The sequence below is a fragment of the Dipodomys ordii genome, unplaced genomic scaffold (genome assembly GCF_000151885.1).
Source record: "Dipodomys ordii isolate 6190 unplaced genomic scaffold, Dord_2.0 Scaffold64, whole genome shotgun sequence".
In the NCBI taxonomy this organism is placed as follows: Eukaryota; Metazoa; Chordata; class Mammalia; order Rodentia; family Heteromyidae; genus Dipodomys; species Dipodomys ordii.
The window spans coordinates 8,403,731-8,422,335 of record NW_012267280.1 but is presented as its reverse complement, the minus strand read 5'-3'; the positions used below and the strand labels follow the sequence as shown (position 1 = coordinate 8,422,335).

Here is an 18,605-nt window from a genome sequence, read left to right as displayed (position 1 = left end):
GAAAGAAAATGTTCAGATGAAAAAAGAGCAATTCTAAGAATAAAATCTGGTAGTGCCAATGTGCCTATAAATCTTCTCTGATTTTTACGTTACCACTGAGAAATCAAAGTTCAAAGATTAATATGCCTTATAAATCAAAATCCAGAGATATTCAACTCCAAGGGATCTAAAATCCCTGATCTGATTATCTTGTCCCTCTGAGTTGAAAGTCCAAAATTGTATATGCACAAGTTACATTCTTGTCTCTACATCAACCTTTCCATGTTTGTGTTTTTCTTAGTCTCAGCTGACTAAATTGCAGCCTGAGTAGTAAGTGGTCCCTACCAGTGGATTAAAGCAGAATTTGCTCCCTTCTCTTGCTTGAAAGGATACAGGCAAGCAGTTTAGAGAATAACATATAGAGGAGGAACATTAACAAGACAGATGGAGAAAGGGCAGGACTCCATGCCAGTCCCTTAAATTCCATGATCCGAGTTAATGCAATAATGATAAGTTAAAAACAGTAATGCAAAATGAAAATTATGCCTACACATTTTTTCCTTAATGATGACTTACATTTCATTTCAAGATTGACTTTATGCTGTTACCAGAGACATTTAAAATGAAGTCATTATATAGGTAATTCAAAAACCTACTGGGCCTATATTTGGAGGAAGTATGCATACAAAGTAATCCATTTTCTGCCTCTAATATACTTCATTTTTCAGGACCAAAATTCAGTACCATAATTACCTTCCTATACTTGAATAGTTCAGAACTAAGTTACATACTTTTACATGTTGACTCTTCATCTTTGATCATGCTTTGATCAGTGCTCCCAATAAACCACTTATTACACTCTGGTAAGAGGAAATCTACTTCTTTTCAACATCCAGCACCAGAAACTTTTGTGTTTCGGGTCATGAGTTCATCAGCATCACCACACAGATGACCCCTCCCCCAGCACTTCCTGTGTGTGCTGACCCAGAAACCTTAACTTGCCCAGCCTTCATTCTCTGTCAGCTTGTTCATCCCACATTTATCTTCTCTGTGAACCTTTTGTCTCAATACCTTTCCAATATTATATGGAGTTGATTTTTTTAGGTTTTGATATATTCTGAAGACACACAGACGCTAGTTATTTCTTTATCTATTTGTGAGTTTCGAGGAGCTGGTCTACTCTATCTGAAGTGTGTTGAATTTATTGGAGCTATCCAAAGGATTCCTTTATAGTGTGCCACCTATACAGTGGCATTCTGTCTTCTGATCCTGATATTGATACTTATGTGTTTTCTTTGCCAGTCTTACTACAATTGTATTGATATATTTATTTATAGAAACGGTGTTTATGTTATGATCTCTATTGTCTTTTTCCTCAAATGAATATTTAAAGTTAGATCACTGGTGTCAGCTCTTTAGCCTCACTCAGTTCAGCCTTCCCTAGTCAGTAGGTAGACATTGGATTTGCAATGTAAAATCTTCTATGGCCACCTAAGTACTTGGTGAGACTTTCTGACATTTCATTAGATAATGAGGAGCTGATGAGTTCACCAATTACCACCCCCTTAACCCACCCCCTCACCCCCCGCCCCTGACCTGGGGCCCAGACAGTGGGAAATCTGGAAGCATGTATTTATACAACCAGGAAAAGCTCCCTGGGAAAACTTAGCTTCTGGCTCAAGGGGCAGAATGTGTGGGAACATGGCGTTCATTATTTTCTTGCCTCTCTCTGGAGCCTCATCTCAGGCAGTCTGCTGCAGAAAGCCCAAGACTTCCTTCCCCTGAGAGCAACATGGCCCAGATGTAGCCAGAGTGAGTGCCCAGAGGTAGGACGGGGTAGTGAGCCTCAGTTTATCAGACTGGAGGACAGGAAGGAGAGCCCGGGGTCAGGAAACCCATGGTGGGACCAGGAGGAAGGAGGGCTTCTGGGAAGAACCCAGATAGTTTTCTTTTATTATGAGTTTGTGGGCACACATTGATTCTCTGATGTGTGGATCTCATATTATTTCACTTACATTTTATAACTTAGCTTTACTTATTTTTGTAGATGAGTTGTTAGATTTGTTGGAGACTCAGCAAAATCGAGCTGAAGGACTAGTCACAATAATCAAGTTATGGAATTGACCTAGCTGTGACCAAAAGATGAATGGATAAAGAAAATGTGATGCATATATATATGAATAATACATACAGTATAATATGTAGGTGGATAATATTCTGTTTATTGAGCCACAAGGAGTATGAAGTTGTCATTTGCAAAGAAACGGATGGAACGAAGCAACACCATGCTAAGCCAAATAAGCCAGACGCGAAAGACACAGACAGAGACTTCCCACTGACTCTTTGCATGTTCCATGCACAGCCAGTGCCCCTCCTTCCTCTCCCAGGGTCCATAGTCTGTGTCAGAGTCAGACTTGGGGCTGTTCATCCTCACCTTCAAGTTTGACAGATAGTTTCATGAAATGCTGGTAAGGCATTTAAGGTTGACAGATTTTTTTCTTCCAGTATTTTTAAGGTGCAACGTCTCTGACTTGCACTTTTTCCAAGTAGAAGTTGGCTGTCCCTCTTTTGTTCCTCTGTACACGATGTGCCATTTGTTTCTGTGTGCTTTTAATATTTTCTGTTTCTTACTATTTTTGAGCGATTTGGATGTGGTACAGTTTGGTAAAGTTCCCTTCATGTTTCTTACGCTTGGCTTCTGCAAACTTCTTGGAGTTTATGGGTTTTTTGTCAAATTTGGAACATTCTTATACATATTTTTATCAAACAGTTTTTCCTTCTCCTTATCTTCTCTCCCTCAGTATTTACTATTTCACGTTCACCAGGCATTGAATTGTGCCGCCAATGCCCAGTTAATTGTTTCTGGTCTTTCTCTTTTTCTAGTCTCTGTTGCTGTCTTTAGTGTTACTTCTTTACAGTCAAGATAATTTATTACCTTACTTATGTAGCTGTAACCCCTTGTACATCACCTTTACAATAAAATTAAATTAAAAAATAGTGATAACTGTGCTATTTTGAGTTTTTATAGCTTTCATTTCTGCAAGTTCTAATGGGGGCTTGTGAATGTTTCCTCCCATCTTTCACAGTTTCTCCTTCTTGACTAGTATATATCAGTCAGCTGATTCCATTACTTGGTTCATTTCCAGGTTGGCGTTAATGAATTTTTCTTGGTAGGTGGTATATTTTTGTTTCTTCACATGCATATTCATTTCGGATTGGCTGTCAGACATCATGAATTTTGTTTCCTCGGACGGTACATGCTCGGTTTCCACAGATATTCTAGGCTTCGGTTGGGACTCAAGCAGGTTGTTATTCGGGGCTTTCTTTTCAGCTGTGTCTGGTGGAACCAGCCAGATTTCCATAGGGGGGTTTCAGTATTTTGTTCTTTTAGGGGAGAAAATTGCATTCCAGAGTTTTATACTGGAACTGGTGGGAGCAGCAGCCCTCCTGCCCTGAGGCTGGTGCCTTGAATCCATTTGGATGTCTTTTCTGGAACTTATGTGGTTCATTCACTTGCATGACAATCAGTATTCTGCTTGGGCATGAGGTGTGAGCTCTACTCTTCAGGATCCTGCCCAGGAAAATCCCTTGTCTCCTGCTTCAATGTCTTATGCTAAGGCCAAAACACTGTCCCAGGAAAGTATCTGGGGCCACCTGAGGACTTGACTCAATTACTCTTGCCCATCTAGAGCCACGGATGTGCACTGTCCTAAGACCCACAGCTTCATACTTGCCAGTTCACATAGAGCTGTGAAGCCAGCCACCTTTGATCCCTTTGGGTGACATTTGTTTCCCACTAGAAGGAACTTGTTCCTGTGAGCGCTTAGAATCTGTTCTCATAATAGTAAACTTCCTACAGTGAAGGTATTTTTTGCATATTTTCATTTTAAGGTTTTTTTTTGCTAATGGAGATAAGGGAGCACTTCTCTGCTTTGATTATTCAGATTATGTATACCAACTTTTCCTAAACAGATTTATATCTTGGTATAAAAATTAACATAGAGCAGCTGGTATTTTATAAAATGATGATGCTAGACATGAATTTTGGATAGGAAGTGGAGGCGAGTACTATATTTGTTTGAATGTGCATGGATTTTAATTAAGTTAAAATTAAGCATACTAGAAATCATCCAGGAAGCCGGTGACTTTTAGTTTATTCATGGGGAAATCTGGGTTGGGGAATTCTATTACCAAATGATCAAAGCGCATCTTTAAATGCAGGGCTCTGAACAGAATTCTGAACATTCTGCCCCCTTTTTCCTCCCCTAAACGAGTATCTTGGCTCAAGATAAGTTGCCACCTGTTTTGCCCATGACAGAACTTACAAGTTAGCAGAAAATGTCTATTCTCTTATGATGATCCTAAAGAGACTCTGTTAGTATTCAAAAAATAATTTTAAATATATTTCAGAATAAGTAATTAGAATAATAGGCTCATCAATACCTGTCAGTTACATTTCTCAGACATTCTCTCAGAAATCTTCTCAGCAAACATTACTACAACTCTTTTCAGGTCAAACAAACTCAAATAAATGCTCCTGACCTTTTTATCCACTATTGACATTCAACTGCAGTAATCAGGGAAATTACATAAAATTTCACTCTAGCAATATTGGATCACTTCAAACAAACAAACAGAGAACATTAAGACAGGCCTTGAAGAATGGGATGCAAACCATTGTGAAATTCTAGCCTGTGTCTTTTGCTAGTTTAATAATATGAGGGTTATGGTCATTTACGGTGTATCTGTGTTACAACACAGTTACCCTTTGTTACGTGTGAAGGTATATTTAAAGTTGGTCTGTTTATGTCATTTATTTTTATTTATTTATTTGTTTTTGCTGGTCCTGGAGTTTGAACTCAGGGCCTAGCCTCTGTCCCTGAGCCTTTCTGTGCTCACGGCTAGCACTCTACTTCTTAAGTCACAATGCCACTTCTGGCTTTTCCTGAGGCATGTATTGGAGATAAGAGTCTCATGGACTTTCCTGCCTGAGCTGGCTTTGAGCTGTGACCCTCAGATCTCAGCCTCCTAAGTAGCTAGGATTACAGGCATGAGACACTGGAGTCTGACTTGTTTTCTCACTTTTTGCTGGCTCTTGATCCACGCAGCAGTTCTATTTATAGATGGCTGAAGGATAACTTAAGTAATGGACCAGAGGCTCTTCTTACATCATCTGAAGCTGCAGAATACTCAACTGAATAAAATGAGTTTAACCAATGTTTAAATAGTTCAGATGAACAAGAGGAAGAAAGCAGAAGTAGGCCTCATCTGTGCCAGAAGCAGCAGCTGCTAGAAAGGTGGAGTTAACCATTGAACCCAGTGCCTCACTCTACTTCTTGGGCATCAGGCTTGTACCAGCTGTAACCATAGCCCCTCCACGGTGGCAAAGTTGGCATGAGAAATGTTGCTGATTTCTTCCTCAGAGATGACAGCCAGAAGCCAGTTAGAGGAAAGTTTCTAACACTCCAGGTTTAAATTAGAAATAATTTTTAAAAACCTAAGAAACAGGTGTCTATAAGGTTGCTGTGCTTTTACACCGATGGTTAACACAATGCAATATGGTTTGGTTCAACCCTTAGATTTAATTCTTTTGCTTAAAGGACAGTTGCCAGCAAGACAATAGCACTAATTTTTATTAAAATCATCTTAAATATTAAAGATGATAGGAATATGCATCATGCTACTTATATTAATATATAAAATAATATTTAAATAATTAAATTTTAACTAACTACATTTTTAGTACGCAGTGCTGCTCTGACAAACACATACATTACAGAATAGCTAAACTGGGCTTTTCTCTTTTTTTTTTTTTTTTGGTCGGTCGTAGGGCCTGAACTCTGGACCTGGGCGCTGCACCTCAGCTCTTCAGCTCAAGGCTAGCGCCCTACCACTTGAGCCACAGTGCCATTTCTGCTTATGTGGAGCTGAGGACTTGAACCCAAAGCCTCATGCATGCAAGGCAAGCACTCTATCGCTGAGCCAACTTCCCAGCCCCTAAACTGGGCTTTTCTACATATGCATTATTCCAACACTTACTATTAGCAATTTTCAATCATGCAACATATTATTTACTGTATTCACATATAGCAAATGACATATAATAAATTTGTTACTTTTATTCCTAATAAGTGAAAGTTCCTATTCTTTGACCATTTTGACTCTTGCACTACACCAGTGGTACCCAGCATTCTCCTCTCTATTGCTAGGCATTTGGCTCTTTTTAAAGTCTCACCTATAAATGAGATCAGACCAAATTTGTCTTTTGGTGCCTGGTTTATCTTTTTTAATATGGTGTCTTCCAGACGTACTTAGCTTCAATCTATCTCTTGTCTGTTGTGAGTAGTACTGTAATAAACATGGCACTGTAGATGTCTCTTGAGCACACTGATTTCATTTCCTTTGCATGTATGTTCAGTTTTGAGCATTGAAGAGGTCTAGTTCCCTTCCTTACTTCCTTATTAAGTCAGTAATTGATAGTGAATATGATTAATATTCTAGATGCTATGAGACCCTTCCGGAAATAAAGTACAGAACTAATAAAATCGCCCCTCTCTCCAAAGCCAGGAAAAATAAACAATGGCGATGGGGATGCGCTGAGGAACACAATGGGGTGCAGGAAAAGGTTGTTCATGCCAGGCCATGTGATTTCCAGCACCAAGGTGGCATTGAGTTGAGTCTTGAAGACTACTTCAAGTCACACAGATCCAGGAAGGGTCTGTGAGCGCACATTTGCAGAAGCAGGGCAAGGAGTGGGAAGGAGGAGTCTAGTGATGTGTGAAAACGATGAGCAGTTTCTCAGGAGGTACTGTCACAAAGCGAAGGACAGGCAAGGGCTGCTCTGGGAAGGGCTCCTAGGCCGGGTTCTGTGGGGCAAGTCCCTAAAGGGGGGTTACCCCAAACAGTGTGAAGAGTTCACTAGATGTCCAAGGCAGATGTTTCGGGCAGGCTCTTCCCTACAATAATCCCTGTTCAAGGAAGACTACGGTTTAGTGGAACACACATAAGTGAGGTGAAGAAAAGCATTTAGGGGTATAAGTAATTGAGACATGTTGAGCCAGTCTGAACAGCCCGCCATGTTTCCCCCTGGGGAGTTGGGTGCAAGGCAGTTGCTTGGAGTGGGTCCAGTCTTGGGTATGTGGGAAGGCAGGGCCACAGGACTTGCTGCTCTTGAGGTGTTCTTGGGAGATCCAGCCTGCTCAGTCTGGTGGTCAGTTCAGCCTCTCCATGGGAAGTTGCGGGAGTGACCGACCATGTGTGCTTTCCAGGCGAAATACTAAGTCATGAGTTTATATATGACATGGTAACTTTAACTTTGGATGCGTTTGACATTGCTGAGGGGAACTGTCTCAGGACAGCCTGGAAACAAAGGTTGGAGAACATATACCACTCATAAAGGGATGAGGAAGGCACATCCATCAGAGACAGAACTTGTGAGGTGGAAAGAAGGAATAACTGGGGTGGGTGGTCCCCAGGAGAGAAGTCAGGGGTCTTCTTGACTACAGAAGCATCATGGCACGGGAAGCAGAGCAGTGTGATGGGAAACCAAAGCTGGAGTTACTACATCTGAGTTATAAAAGGTTGTCAGCAGCCTTGACCTGGGATGCTTGGATAAAGTCATACGCACAAAGTGGTAAAGCCTCCGCAGTGTGGGAGAGTGTTTGGGAGAAAAATGGCCGTAGGAAACAGCTACTCCTCCGGGCTGGGTTTTCAGTACTGCAGCATGCTGTACTCCTGTCTGATTTTCAGCACCTGAGAACTATCACTGGCCTAGAAACAGAATGAGAATACAAACTAGAGGCTTTATTTAGCCCTCTGGATAAGAAGGACACTAATACTATGTTTAAGTCAGTTCATATGAACATTTGATTTTAAAGATTTTTATTTTCTGATGATAAAATGTGTTTGTACTGCCCAGGTCAGACCCAATTAGCATTGTTTTGGACATGGCTTTGTGTGTATTGTTATCAGTCTGCTACAGCTTAAGTCTTGCACAAGAGTTAAAAAAAAAAAAGCTTACTCAGAATCAATCACCAATCAAGCCTCCATAGAATTAGTGAACTTCCAGAGGGCTTCCTAGACCTAGGAGTCCGTCATTGGGTTGAGAGGACACCTAGATGCAAGGATTTCTGGTTCATCACTGTGTCTAGCACACAGTCTAACAGGACTGTGTATATGCTAATCTTAATTGATAATTTTTAAGAGTAGTAATATAGCAAGATAGGGAACCCAGGCCATCAGGAAGGCACCACAGCAAAGACATATGTTATGCTAATAAACATTCAAAGACAACATTTCACATATTAATTTCTTTAAGTTACTAGCCAATGCTAGTTTTAACCAGGCTTTTTAGGAATCAAGTATTTCTTTGCAGCATTAAGTAATGCTTATCAGCAAATAATGACATAGTTAAATTTCTAAGATACCACAAACACCATAGATCTTTTTATCATTTGAACCTATGTACCCAGTATTTACAAAAAATGAAAGTAAGTAACCTAGGTTTATTCTGATAGAAATACAATTTATTTTCTCTGAGCACTGAATTCTAATTCCCAATGTGATTAAATGTCTCACACTTTTTCTCAAATATCTTTGTCACATTGGTACAATGTATCATATGCGTATGCAAAGGATCTCATGGAAGAAGAATAGAAATTCCATTCTTTATATAAAATAAATTATTACAATTCTATGGTCTCAGTATATGCAAGTATATTGCATTTCTTTTCCTTCCTTCCTTCCTTTCTTTCTTTCTATCTTTCTTTTTCTTTCTTTCTCTTTGCTGGTTGCGGGGCCTGAACTCTCTGGGCCTGGGTGCTGTCCCTTAGCTCTTCAGCTCAAAGCTAGTGCTCTACCACTTGAGCCACAGCGCCACTTCTGGCTTTTTCTGCCTATGTGGTGCTGAGGAATCGAACCCAGGGCCTCATGCATACTAGGCAAGCACTCTACCACTGAGCCACCTTCCAAGCTCCAGTATATTGCATTTCTTAAACAAAGTGACATGTCAATCAACTGATACTAAAATTCACTTCCATTAACATCTAATAGCTTAGTATTAGTATTTTGTCCTTAAAAGAATTTGTTACACACCCATTAAAATTAGCATTGCCCCAAATTAACACACACAGTTATATTTAGATGCTAAGCCCTATATCTTGAACAAACCTCTGTCATCCATCTTTAAGTCTCATTCTTCCTGAAAGGTTGTTTCCCCCAGCTAGACTCTCCATTCCTGACTCCTTCATAATGTGCTAACTAGTTGTAACAATGGTGAAATTGGGAACGGAGCTTCTTGTGGCGATAAATACTTCTGTTTAATATGTAAAGTAAGTAAGCTATATCCTTATTGTAATAGCCACCAATCTCCACAAAACTTAGTAGTCATTTTTGTTTTGGGTTTTTTTCCTTGTTGGTTGTGGGGCTTGAACTCTGGGCCTGGGTGCTGTCCCTCAGCTCTTCAGCTCAAGGTGAGCGCTCTACCACTTGAGCCACAGCACTACTTCTGGTTTTCTGGTGGTTTATTGGAGATAAGTCTCAAGGACTTTCCTGCCTGGGCTGGCTTTGAACTGCGATTCCCAGATCTCAACCTCCCAAGTAGCTAGGATTACAGGCGTGAGCCACCGGCACCCAGCTAGTAGTCATTTTTTCTAATAGCAGCCTTTTATCCTTAGTGGAAGAGAAAACACCACTATAACAAATATCTCTAACAAGCAAATGTACCTGCTTTAACTTTCTGTTCCTGCATGGAAACAGGAGGTCAGCGTGGCCCTGGTGAATATTTGATTAAGGAGCAAAATTGCTTTAGAGATGGGATAATTTTATCTCAACTACATAGCTTCAAGAGGTCTCTTATTTAGCCTGAAACAACATCTGTTCTTTTCAGTTTAACCAAACAGGCTGTTCTTGTACCTGATCAATGCAAGCTATGGCTCAGCCAGTGAATTATGAAATGCACAGAGGATGAAGGAATACAGCCCATCCATTTGAATGCTGGGAACTGGATGTGCTCAGTCAGTGTCCTCTCGAGAGCAGAGGCTGGCTGAGAACGCAGCGGCATCGGCCACTTCACAGGGACTGTTATTCCAGAAATGTTGCAGGTGGTGGAAGGCCTGGAGTCCTGTGTGTGCTAGGTGGGTGTGCATGGATGGTGGAAAAATACCCCAGGGCTGTGTCAGAAACAACAAACCTGGCTCGAACGGACTGTGCCGCGAGGTGGCTTTGGAATGGAAACGGAGTGGATATCTCCTCCTGCCGAGACAACTCAAATCTAGTTTCCCTTTTCCCCCTTTATTGAATAAATAGAATGTTCTGGTCAGGCACGGTGGGGATGAAATGGTGATGATTGGTTTTGAGCGAGAGCATTTGAGAGCACTGTCATGTAGATACTTAGGCAGGCTGTGGATTCCTGTATTGTCTGGGCACCGCTTTAGCAGGATCCTGGCAGCTGAGGTATCATTGCTCCTTCTGTGTTATGATCCAGCTCCATGTTTGGAGGGCCGAGGGCCCCCGGCTTAGTGACTGGAGGTATCTGCACACACGCCGTGGGGTGAAGGCGGTAGGTAGCTCCAGCGGTTTGCGGGAGCCAGTCCTGCAGTGTGGAGTGAGCTGCCTGGAGGTGTGGCTGGAGAGGGAGTGGGTGTGAGCAGACTCCAGCTGGTCCTGCCACTCTGGTCACCTTCCCTGCACCTTTACCGCAGCCGTCACACATCAGCATGGACAGGGTAGAGGAGACGGCAGCAGCCGCAGAAGGAGGGCGCTGCGTCGCGTGGGTGGCTTTCACGTGGCATTACAGACTCTGTTGTGTCCCGTGGACTGGTCGGGCCATGACTTGGAGACTCAGTGGTTCCCCTTTCTCTCCCTGGGTGTGATGTAGTCAGCTGTGTGGCACAGATCAGGCTGAGGCACACGTCAGATGCTGTGTCGTAGAGTCAGGATGGAAAAGTGGCTAACAAAGGTGGCCAGGATGGCATTAAAGGGTTAGTAACTGGCACCAGCCACTCAGGGGAGGAGAGGGTGAAAAGGCCACGAACATATGAGTTAGAAGACTGACTTTGAAGGAAGAGCAATGGTGGAATTCTAGGGCCTGGTGTGAGACAGACTGCTTCTCTCTGTGTCTTATTAGTCCTCAGATATGGTTTCTGGTTTCTTCTCCCTGCCAGTCACCTTGATCCTTTCTAGTACAGAGGTGTGGGGGGTGGCAAGTTCTGCTGGAAGCCACACCCTCATGCTGACTCAGCAGGGGCGATGCTGACAGCTGGGTATGATGCTGGCCCCGCCCTGGCCAGCCTGGCCAGCTCCTTTCTGAATGTCACTTTCTCAGGCCATGAGCCTCTGCAGGGTGATGATGCAGAATACCTATCTTCATGCCTGGGGTGAGGAACCACTTCCTGTTTGCCTCTGCCCCTTTCCTCCTCTCCCTTCCTGCTTTTCTGTCTCTTTCGGCTCTGAGGAATCCTGTGTGGAGCCCCATAGCCCAGGCTGTGAGCACAAGTGACATTGGGGTAAGGAGGCCAGTCCCTCACTGCTCCTCTCCTCCACAGCTACCTCCTCTGCAGCATCTTCACCCAAACCAAGTAACCCCGAGGAAACACCTCCCTAACCCCAATCCATTTGTACACGCACATCATGTAGATTTAACTAGCACTCCCCTCCTCGGAGCTCTTCAGCCAGAAGGGACATGGCAAGGACATTCTCAGCAGGGCCAACGGCCTGTTCCTCCAGTGTGGAAAGAGGAGGGAAGTGGTTCTTAGCCTGTAGCCTCTGTGGGGGGCCTGGGGTTGTCAGCATGGCAGGATGAAGACTCATCCCCTGGACAGAGCCCTCCGCCAACCGCAGAGGTGAGGACGGTTGGTCTCACGTGGCTCCTGCACCATATGAAACTAAAGGCAAGGCTGGCTTCTGGACCCACACACCCCGGGAGGCTGGGCTCACACTGAGGCGGCTCCTGGGGCCAGCCACAAAGGTCCCGTCGATCTCTTGAGCTTGAGAGGGGCAAGCCCTGGTGGAAGACAGCCAGGCTGAGAAGCCATCACGACATCATGAGATGTCATCACCACAGGTTCCAGAAATAAGAGGCTGAGGGCCTGGGATGGAATACTCAGACTTGTGAGAGCAAGATCGTGTTTGGAAATGTCTCCTTCTCTTTTACGTCCTTAAAGAAGAAAAATGTTATGCAGATCCTCTCTCTTCTCTGTCTCATACCACCTTCTGCTGCGATCCCCGTTCTCCCAGTGGAGAGAGCTTTCCTCTCTCTCCCAAACCCACTTCATTCTCACGGTTGTCATGGCGTTCGGCATCCCGTTGCTAGGCAGCCACACTCAGCCCTCTGGATGCTGGAAACCAGCTAGAAAATCACCCTTCCGCTCCCATGGTGTGCACTGTGAGAACAGACATGCACCCAAGCAGCAACACTAACAGACTACTTAAGTCCACCAATTGAGCAAGACAGGACACCCCCTGCTCACCATGGCCAGACACCGCACGTATGTGTCCATGTCCAGACACCGCAGCATGCCCCTTCATAACTCTCCCTAGGAAATATTAAAGGAACCATTTTAGGAAAAAGTGTCTCCTAAGTGAAAATAGCAAAACAGCAAGCATTGGTAGAAGGTAAACTTTCAAGACTTTCCTTTTAGAAGGGTAAAGATTTTCCTTGTCTTTCCACCCTCAAGAAATGTCTTTCACCAATTCATTCTCTTTCCCTCTTTCCCCTAGCCATCATCTCTATCTGCCATTTGTTCAACAGGCAATTCCTGGCACCGTGTCCACTGATTCCCTCACCCAGGGAGAAGGGAATTTGTATTCTCTAAACACGATGCCATCGTTTACAATGAAGCAGTTACAAAATGACCAGAATAAGGGACGTTCTCTATGGTCCTGCAGTAAGAAAATCCACACTTTTTCTGAGACGTAATTTTGGTCCAAGCTGTGTTTTGAATTTGGGAAGAGGCACAGTCACTACAAGTCACCTCACACGCCTTGCACATTTTTGTGGCAGAACATCTTGCTCATTACAGATGTTCACTAATTACTTCTTGAGAGAATTCCATTTTTAAGAGGTTTCAGGATTGAGAAAGCACCACTTTCCCAGGATTCTCTATGAGAGTAGACATGAACTCAATATTCTGCAAACAGAAATACATTTTGAGAAACTGTTCTGGGTTAAAAAAATTTGGTTTACATGGCTTGCAGGAAAATGTTTTTTATTACTTCCTGGTTTGAAGTTGTCAAGTGACAGTGATCGTGTTACCTTGAACTTGAGGGTCGCCATGTAAACTTTGTTTATAATCTGTGGGCCATGAAATGGATGTCCAGTACTTCCTTAAATGAGAAGAAGGAACACTGAATTCTGAAGACAGACCGCTCTCAATTATTGGTTGGTTTCATCCTTTCATGTGTGGTGGGGGGGGGAGGGTGCATACTAGGGCTTGAACTCAGGGCCTGGACACTGTCCCTGAGCTTTTTTTTTGCTCAAGACTAGTGCTCTACCGATTGAGCCACAACTCTACTTCCAGCTTTCTGGTGGTCAGGTGGAGATAAGACTCCCCTGGGTATTCCTTCCGGGACTGGCTTCAAACCACAATCCTCAGGTCTTAGTCTCCTGGGCAGCTGGGATTACAGATGTGAGCTACCAATGCCTACCTGCTTCATTTTTCTTGAAGCACAGACTCAAAACAAACACAATCTGTGATGTGGTCAAGACAGCCCCTGTGTTGAGTTTCCTGAGGGGAGTTTCACACACGAGTCCTCCACACACGCAAAGCCCGCCCTGCACATCACCGGTGTTCCAGATATTTCCAGGAACGTCAGGGAGGCCCACACTTTCATGTCAATATTTCAGGGTGTGGAAGAGGGGAGGAAAGAAATCGAGGGTGGGCTGAAGCAGCAGTGCCACCTGAAAGCCCTCCATGTGTCTCCAAGTTTGAACCCCTGGAGCACTGCACCTGAACAGAATAGATTCACTTTGCCGAATGGCCAGGAGTGCCCCGTTGATGCTCCATGGAGGGCGCAGAAATCATGTCAGGGCAGAAACCAGAAACAGTTCGGGAGCAGGCAACCCGGGAGAAGAGGGATCTGGTGTGGCTGTGGCTGCCCTTCCTCCACATGTCCTCCCGGACCCCAGCTGGATGCTCCTTTTGGTTCTCAGTTGCATTATTTCCCTTCAGCGTCAAGGTGGAAATACCAGGCCTTCCTGTGTGCTCACACCGGGAAGCAAAGCCACATGGCAGTCTCTTGACCTCCTCCTCTTCCTTCATGAAGCCCCAATCTATGGGTGAAGACTGACATACGGGTGGAGTCTCGCTGATTCTCACCCTGTCTGGCTGCCATCTCAACTACCTGTCCCTCTGGCTGGCATCCTGGCTCTGCCACACACGGGGCCAGCCCACATGCTCACCTTCCCTAGCTCAGGGATGCTCTAAAGCCAGGCAACACGGCCACTCCACTCACACCTGGTCTCAGGATTCAGCAGAGTCAGCGCCTATCACCCCAGTGATCTGCAGCCCCTTCCCCCACCCCAGCCCATGTTACTCCTTGTACCTTCCTTTCTGAACTTATCTACTGTACCTTGCTTCTCACTTCCATTTCTGAAGTCACAAGCAGCTCAGGACTGTTGGGCCCACAGCTCCCAGAGCCTGGCCTGTTCACAGAGCTGCTCACAGTAAACACTCCCCTCCCTATTCTTTCTCTGCACTGTGGGGCGTGTGTGTGTGTGTGTGTGTGTGTGTGTGTGTGTGTGTGCCAATCCTGGAATTTGAATTCAGGGCCTGGGCACTGTTCCTGAGCACTTTTGCTCGAAGCTGCAGCTCTACCCCATGAGCCACAGCTCCACTTCTGGCCCTCTAGTGGCTAATTGCAGATAAAAGTATCACAGACTTTCCTTCCCAGGCTGACTTCAAACGGTATCCCTCAGATTTCAGCCTCCTGAGTAGCTGGGATTACAGGCATGAGCCACCACTGCCCAGCTTTCTCTGTATCTTTTATCATCACCATATCTGATTCCTTCTTCCTTCCTCCCTTCTTTCTGAGTCTCTTCACAGCAGAATGCGAGGCCTTTGCTTGCCTTCCAGGCATATTCTCTTCTCTTCAAAGGGTCCCTCACATCTAAGTGAGCTCAGTCTGTAAGGGTGAGTTGATTGATTGAGCCTGAACAAAGGTGCTATCATTTGGGAACCCATTCTAGACCCAGAATGAGGTCTCAGTTGCTCCTCATCCCCAGCATGGTGAAAGGAGAGGAGCAGACAAGTAGAGAAGCAGCTGTGCTGTGCTTTGAGGCCAGCTGGTCCATCCCAGGTAGGTGAGTGAAGTCTGTGTAGAGGAGTATGTGGAGATGACTTGGCCTAGGACGGCGGGGGGGCGGGGGCGGGAGAGATGAGAGCCCAGGCCCGTCTTTCTCAACCTTGGCTCAGGCATGGGTAGCACTCACAAGGCCCTGGAAGGGAGGCAGGTCTTAGCACCGGGATGGGACATGGCTGTGTCCTGCCATTCTAGATGACCTTCGCATTCCAAAAGACACCGCATTTTAAATCACAGCAGAACAGTATGCTGTGTTTCTCTTTTCAGTTGAAATGTCAGCATGATACCATTTCAGCCTTAAAAGAACAATACAAAATGGGAGAAAAGCTCCAAGCACGAGATGGTTTTTCTTTTCTTTTCTTTTCTTTTTTCATTCTGACTTGCTAATACTATCTTCAGATACTTGAATGATATCAATTAAATTCTTGGTTATAATGAACAAAGTTCCCACATGAGACAATTATCACGGAGAATAAAAAGATAATTGCAGTGATTTCATTTCATTGTGCAACTCTGGTTAAGTGGCAGAGCGCCCTGATTCTCCCGAGGGCATGAATGAGGGTATATTTCATGATGGGGGTGGGGGAGAAAGCGAGTCACCTAAAGGTCAGTAAATCAAGGATGCTTACCCATCCACAGTGGCTCAGCCTCTGTCCTTCCTAGGTTGTTTGCCTTGAGATCCCCCCGAACCTGAGGTTCGCTACACCAGCCAAAACACAAACATGAGAAGGAAGAGTTGTCACCCATGTGACGGATTCAGTTTGGCCGGTTCATGGCTAGAAATGTTAAAGAGATTCTTAATCTAGCAAGTTCACGTCCTCCGTTTTCAATGGCAATACTTGGGATAAGATGGAAAGAGGAAATGTCTTCCACTTGAAAGTTCTTAATCATCTCAAACCGCCGTGACACATGATCTGAGATGTGTTTCTTACAGTGCTGGAGGCTGTAAGTCTTTCAGATAGAGGCATCAGTGGATTTGGCATCCTTTGTTAGCCTGAATTTTGGGTTGTAGAGTCTTCAGCTATGCCCATACCTGGGAGGGGAGAACTCTGATGGCTGCCACTCCTTCCAAGGGCTCTACACTCGTGACGAAACAACTCCCCAAAAGGACTCCCTTTCTGATGTCGCACGGGAACCTCGAAACTTTTTAGTATAACGTTCCTGTTTTTATAAGGCGTTGTGAACTTTAGAAAAACAATAGCATCCAGTCCAGAGCAGTAATATACCAGACAACTGGTTACTGCCGCCCTAGGCCACAGGCTGGCCTGTCCATCGCAGAGCCCATACAAGTAAAAGGGAATAATGAGCCTGACATAGCTGTCCAGGACTTTCATTGAGCACTGACATGAGAAGTTTTCTCCCACAGACTTTAGGTGAAGCAATGAAAATACTGAGTAAACCCTAATGGAAAGCATGTCAAATAAGTTTGAGCATCGGGGTTTCTATGAGCTCATAGAGCCCCCAACACAAGAATCATAAACACACAGGATACAGTAAGATTCGGCTGCCTAAGCTTTGCTTGTTTCTTCTGTCTTCCTCCTCCTTCTCTCCTTTTTCTGTTCCTCCTCCTCTTCTTCCCTCCTCCTCCTCTTCCTCTCCTCCTCCTGTTTCTCTCCTCCAGTACAATCTTGGGTGTATGTCAGGTGAAATGCTGTGAATACAAAGGGAATTTTACAAAAATGTTTTAATGAGTGATGTAATCTTGAAAGCCACTTTTAAAATAGCTATAAGGATCTAATATAATGGTGTGAATTTCAGTTAGGGAGTGGGAATCAGGTACTCAGAGATTCATTCTAGAGTAAAAATGCCCTCAGATAACGTTTGAAATGCTGTATATTTAATGTATGGGGAAGAAACTATTGTTCTTCTCATTTAGATAAGACTTGTGGGTGTTTTCATGTTCTTTTTATAGTGGACCCTAACTGCTAACTTTGAATGTCTTCAAAGTCATATTTTAAAAGAGCAAATCAGATGTTTCAATGACAATGAATAGATTTTTATTCTCTTGAAAATTTAAAAAATGGTTATGCCACTTCATGACTGTGTTACATATAAGTTGAAAGGTATAGCTGAGCCCCTGAAAAAATAATGTCCTGAAAAGATTAGGGCCGTTTGTCATCAGGCTGGTAAGGATACCATCAATGGTGACTACTGGGAAGCAAGTAGGAGAATTTTGAGAAATGATGTGACCGAGACAGTCCCATGGACCATAATCACCGGCTTGGCAAGTACATTCATTTTCCCTTGTTCCTGATGCTTTTGACAGATTCGAGCCACTGGCTGCTGTGATCCTGGGCGAGAAGAAGGATCTGTGTACTGAGGAGAGATGTCGGCTCGTTCTCCATCACTGTAAATTACAAGGCTGGCAGGTTGGTGACGTGCACGCTGGGAAATGCCAGCTTAGGGTTTCGAAAGCATGAACTGAGTCGTGGTGGAACAAGCGCCATCTTCCTGACAAAAACAAAGTTCTTTGGTATCTTTGGCCAAGTGCTCCCAGGAGACACGGCAATCAGGCTTTCTGATCCATGGGGTTTCCCATCAGGCAGCTAGAATTTGAGGTAATCCAGTAGATTCTTTGTTTCAAGGCCATTGGTAGGTGAGGCTCAGGTCAGTTTGCCTGGGTCTCCAAGCTCCTTCTTGGTCACTAAAACTTTTGAAAGTGATCGAACCCGGCTTTGTGAGTCAACTTTGTGGCCAAACAACTGAGAAAAACACCACACAGGAAGGGGAAAAAAATCTGTTGGTATACAGCTGCAATTCACAGTCTGTTGGGGCATGATTCTGGACCTAGACTAGTCAGAATGTCACACCGAGGGGGTGTGGTCCAGAGAACAGAGAGAGAAAGGGACTCTGTGGCCCAGGTATCTCTTTTAGGGACATGCTCCCACTGGGCTAACTTCTTCCCCCAAGGCTTCATCTTTTAAAGATTCCACTCCCATCCCATAGTGCCACAGGTCAGGGACCAAAACCTTCAACACATGAGCCTCCATGGAGGCTCATCCCTTCATATGCAGCTGTAATGATAGCAGAAGACAGAGTGGTCAGAGAGTGAGGGACAATAGCTGGGTGTCCTCACTCAGAGCTGGTCTAATAAGTGCCCCGAGAACTGCACTTGTTGGGCTCATCTGAGTCCTGTGGAAACCCTTTCCTCCTGCTTCTCTTTGTCCTGCACCCCAATTGCCACATGTGCTACTGTCACTATCTTTGGGGACAATTTGGTACTTGAAAGCTTCAAGCTTGGGAGCATTTCCTTATGGTCAGTTCTGCATGAAACAGAGCCCAGGAACACAGACAGGAAATAAAAAGCATAGAACACAACCATGAGAGAC

General features: G+C 44.4%; 1 protein-coding gene across 1 annotated transcript in view; it reads left to right on the top strand.

The window, feature by feature from the left end:
* Positions 1-18,605, top strand: part of Myo16 (myosin XVI) — a 267,093-nt gene that overhangs the window by 180,069 nt on the left and 68,419 nt on the right. Inside the window, exon 27 of the mRNA XM_013022725.1 lies at positions 17,543-17,645. Coding sequence (XP_012878179.1) covers positions 17,543-17,645 — 103 coding nt within the window. The remainder of the gene's footprint in view (positions 1-17,542; positions 17,646-18,605) is intronic.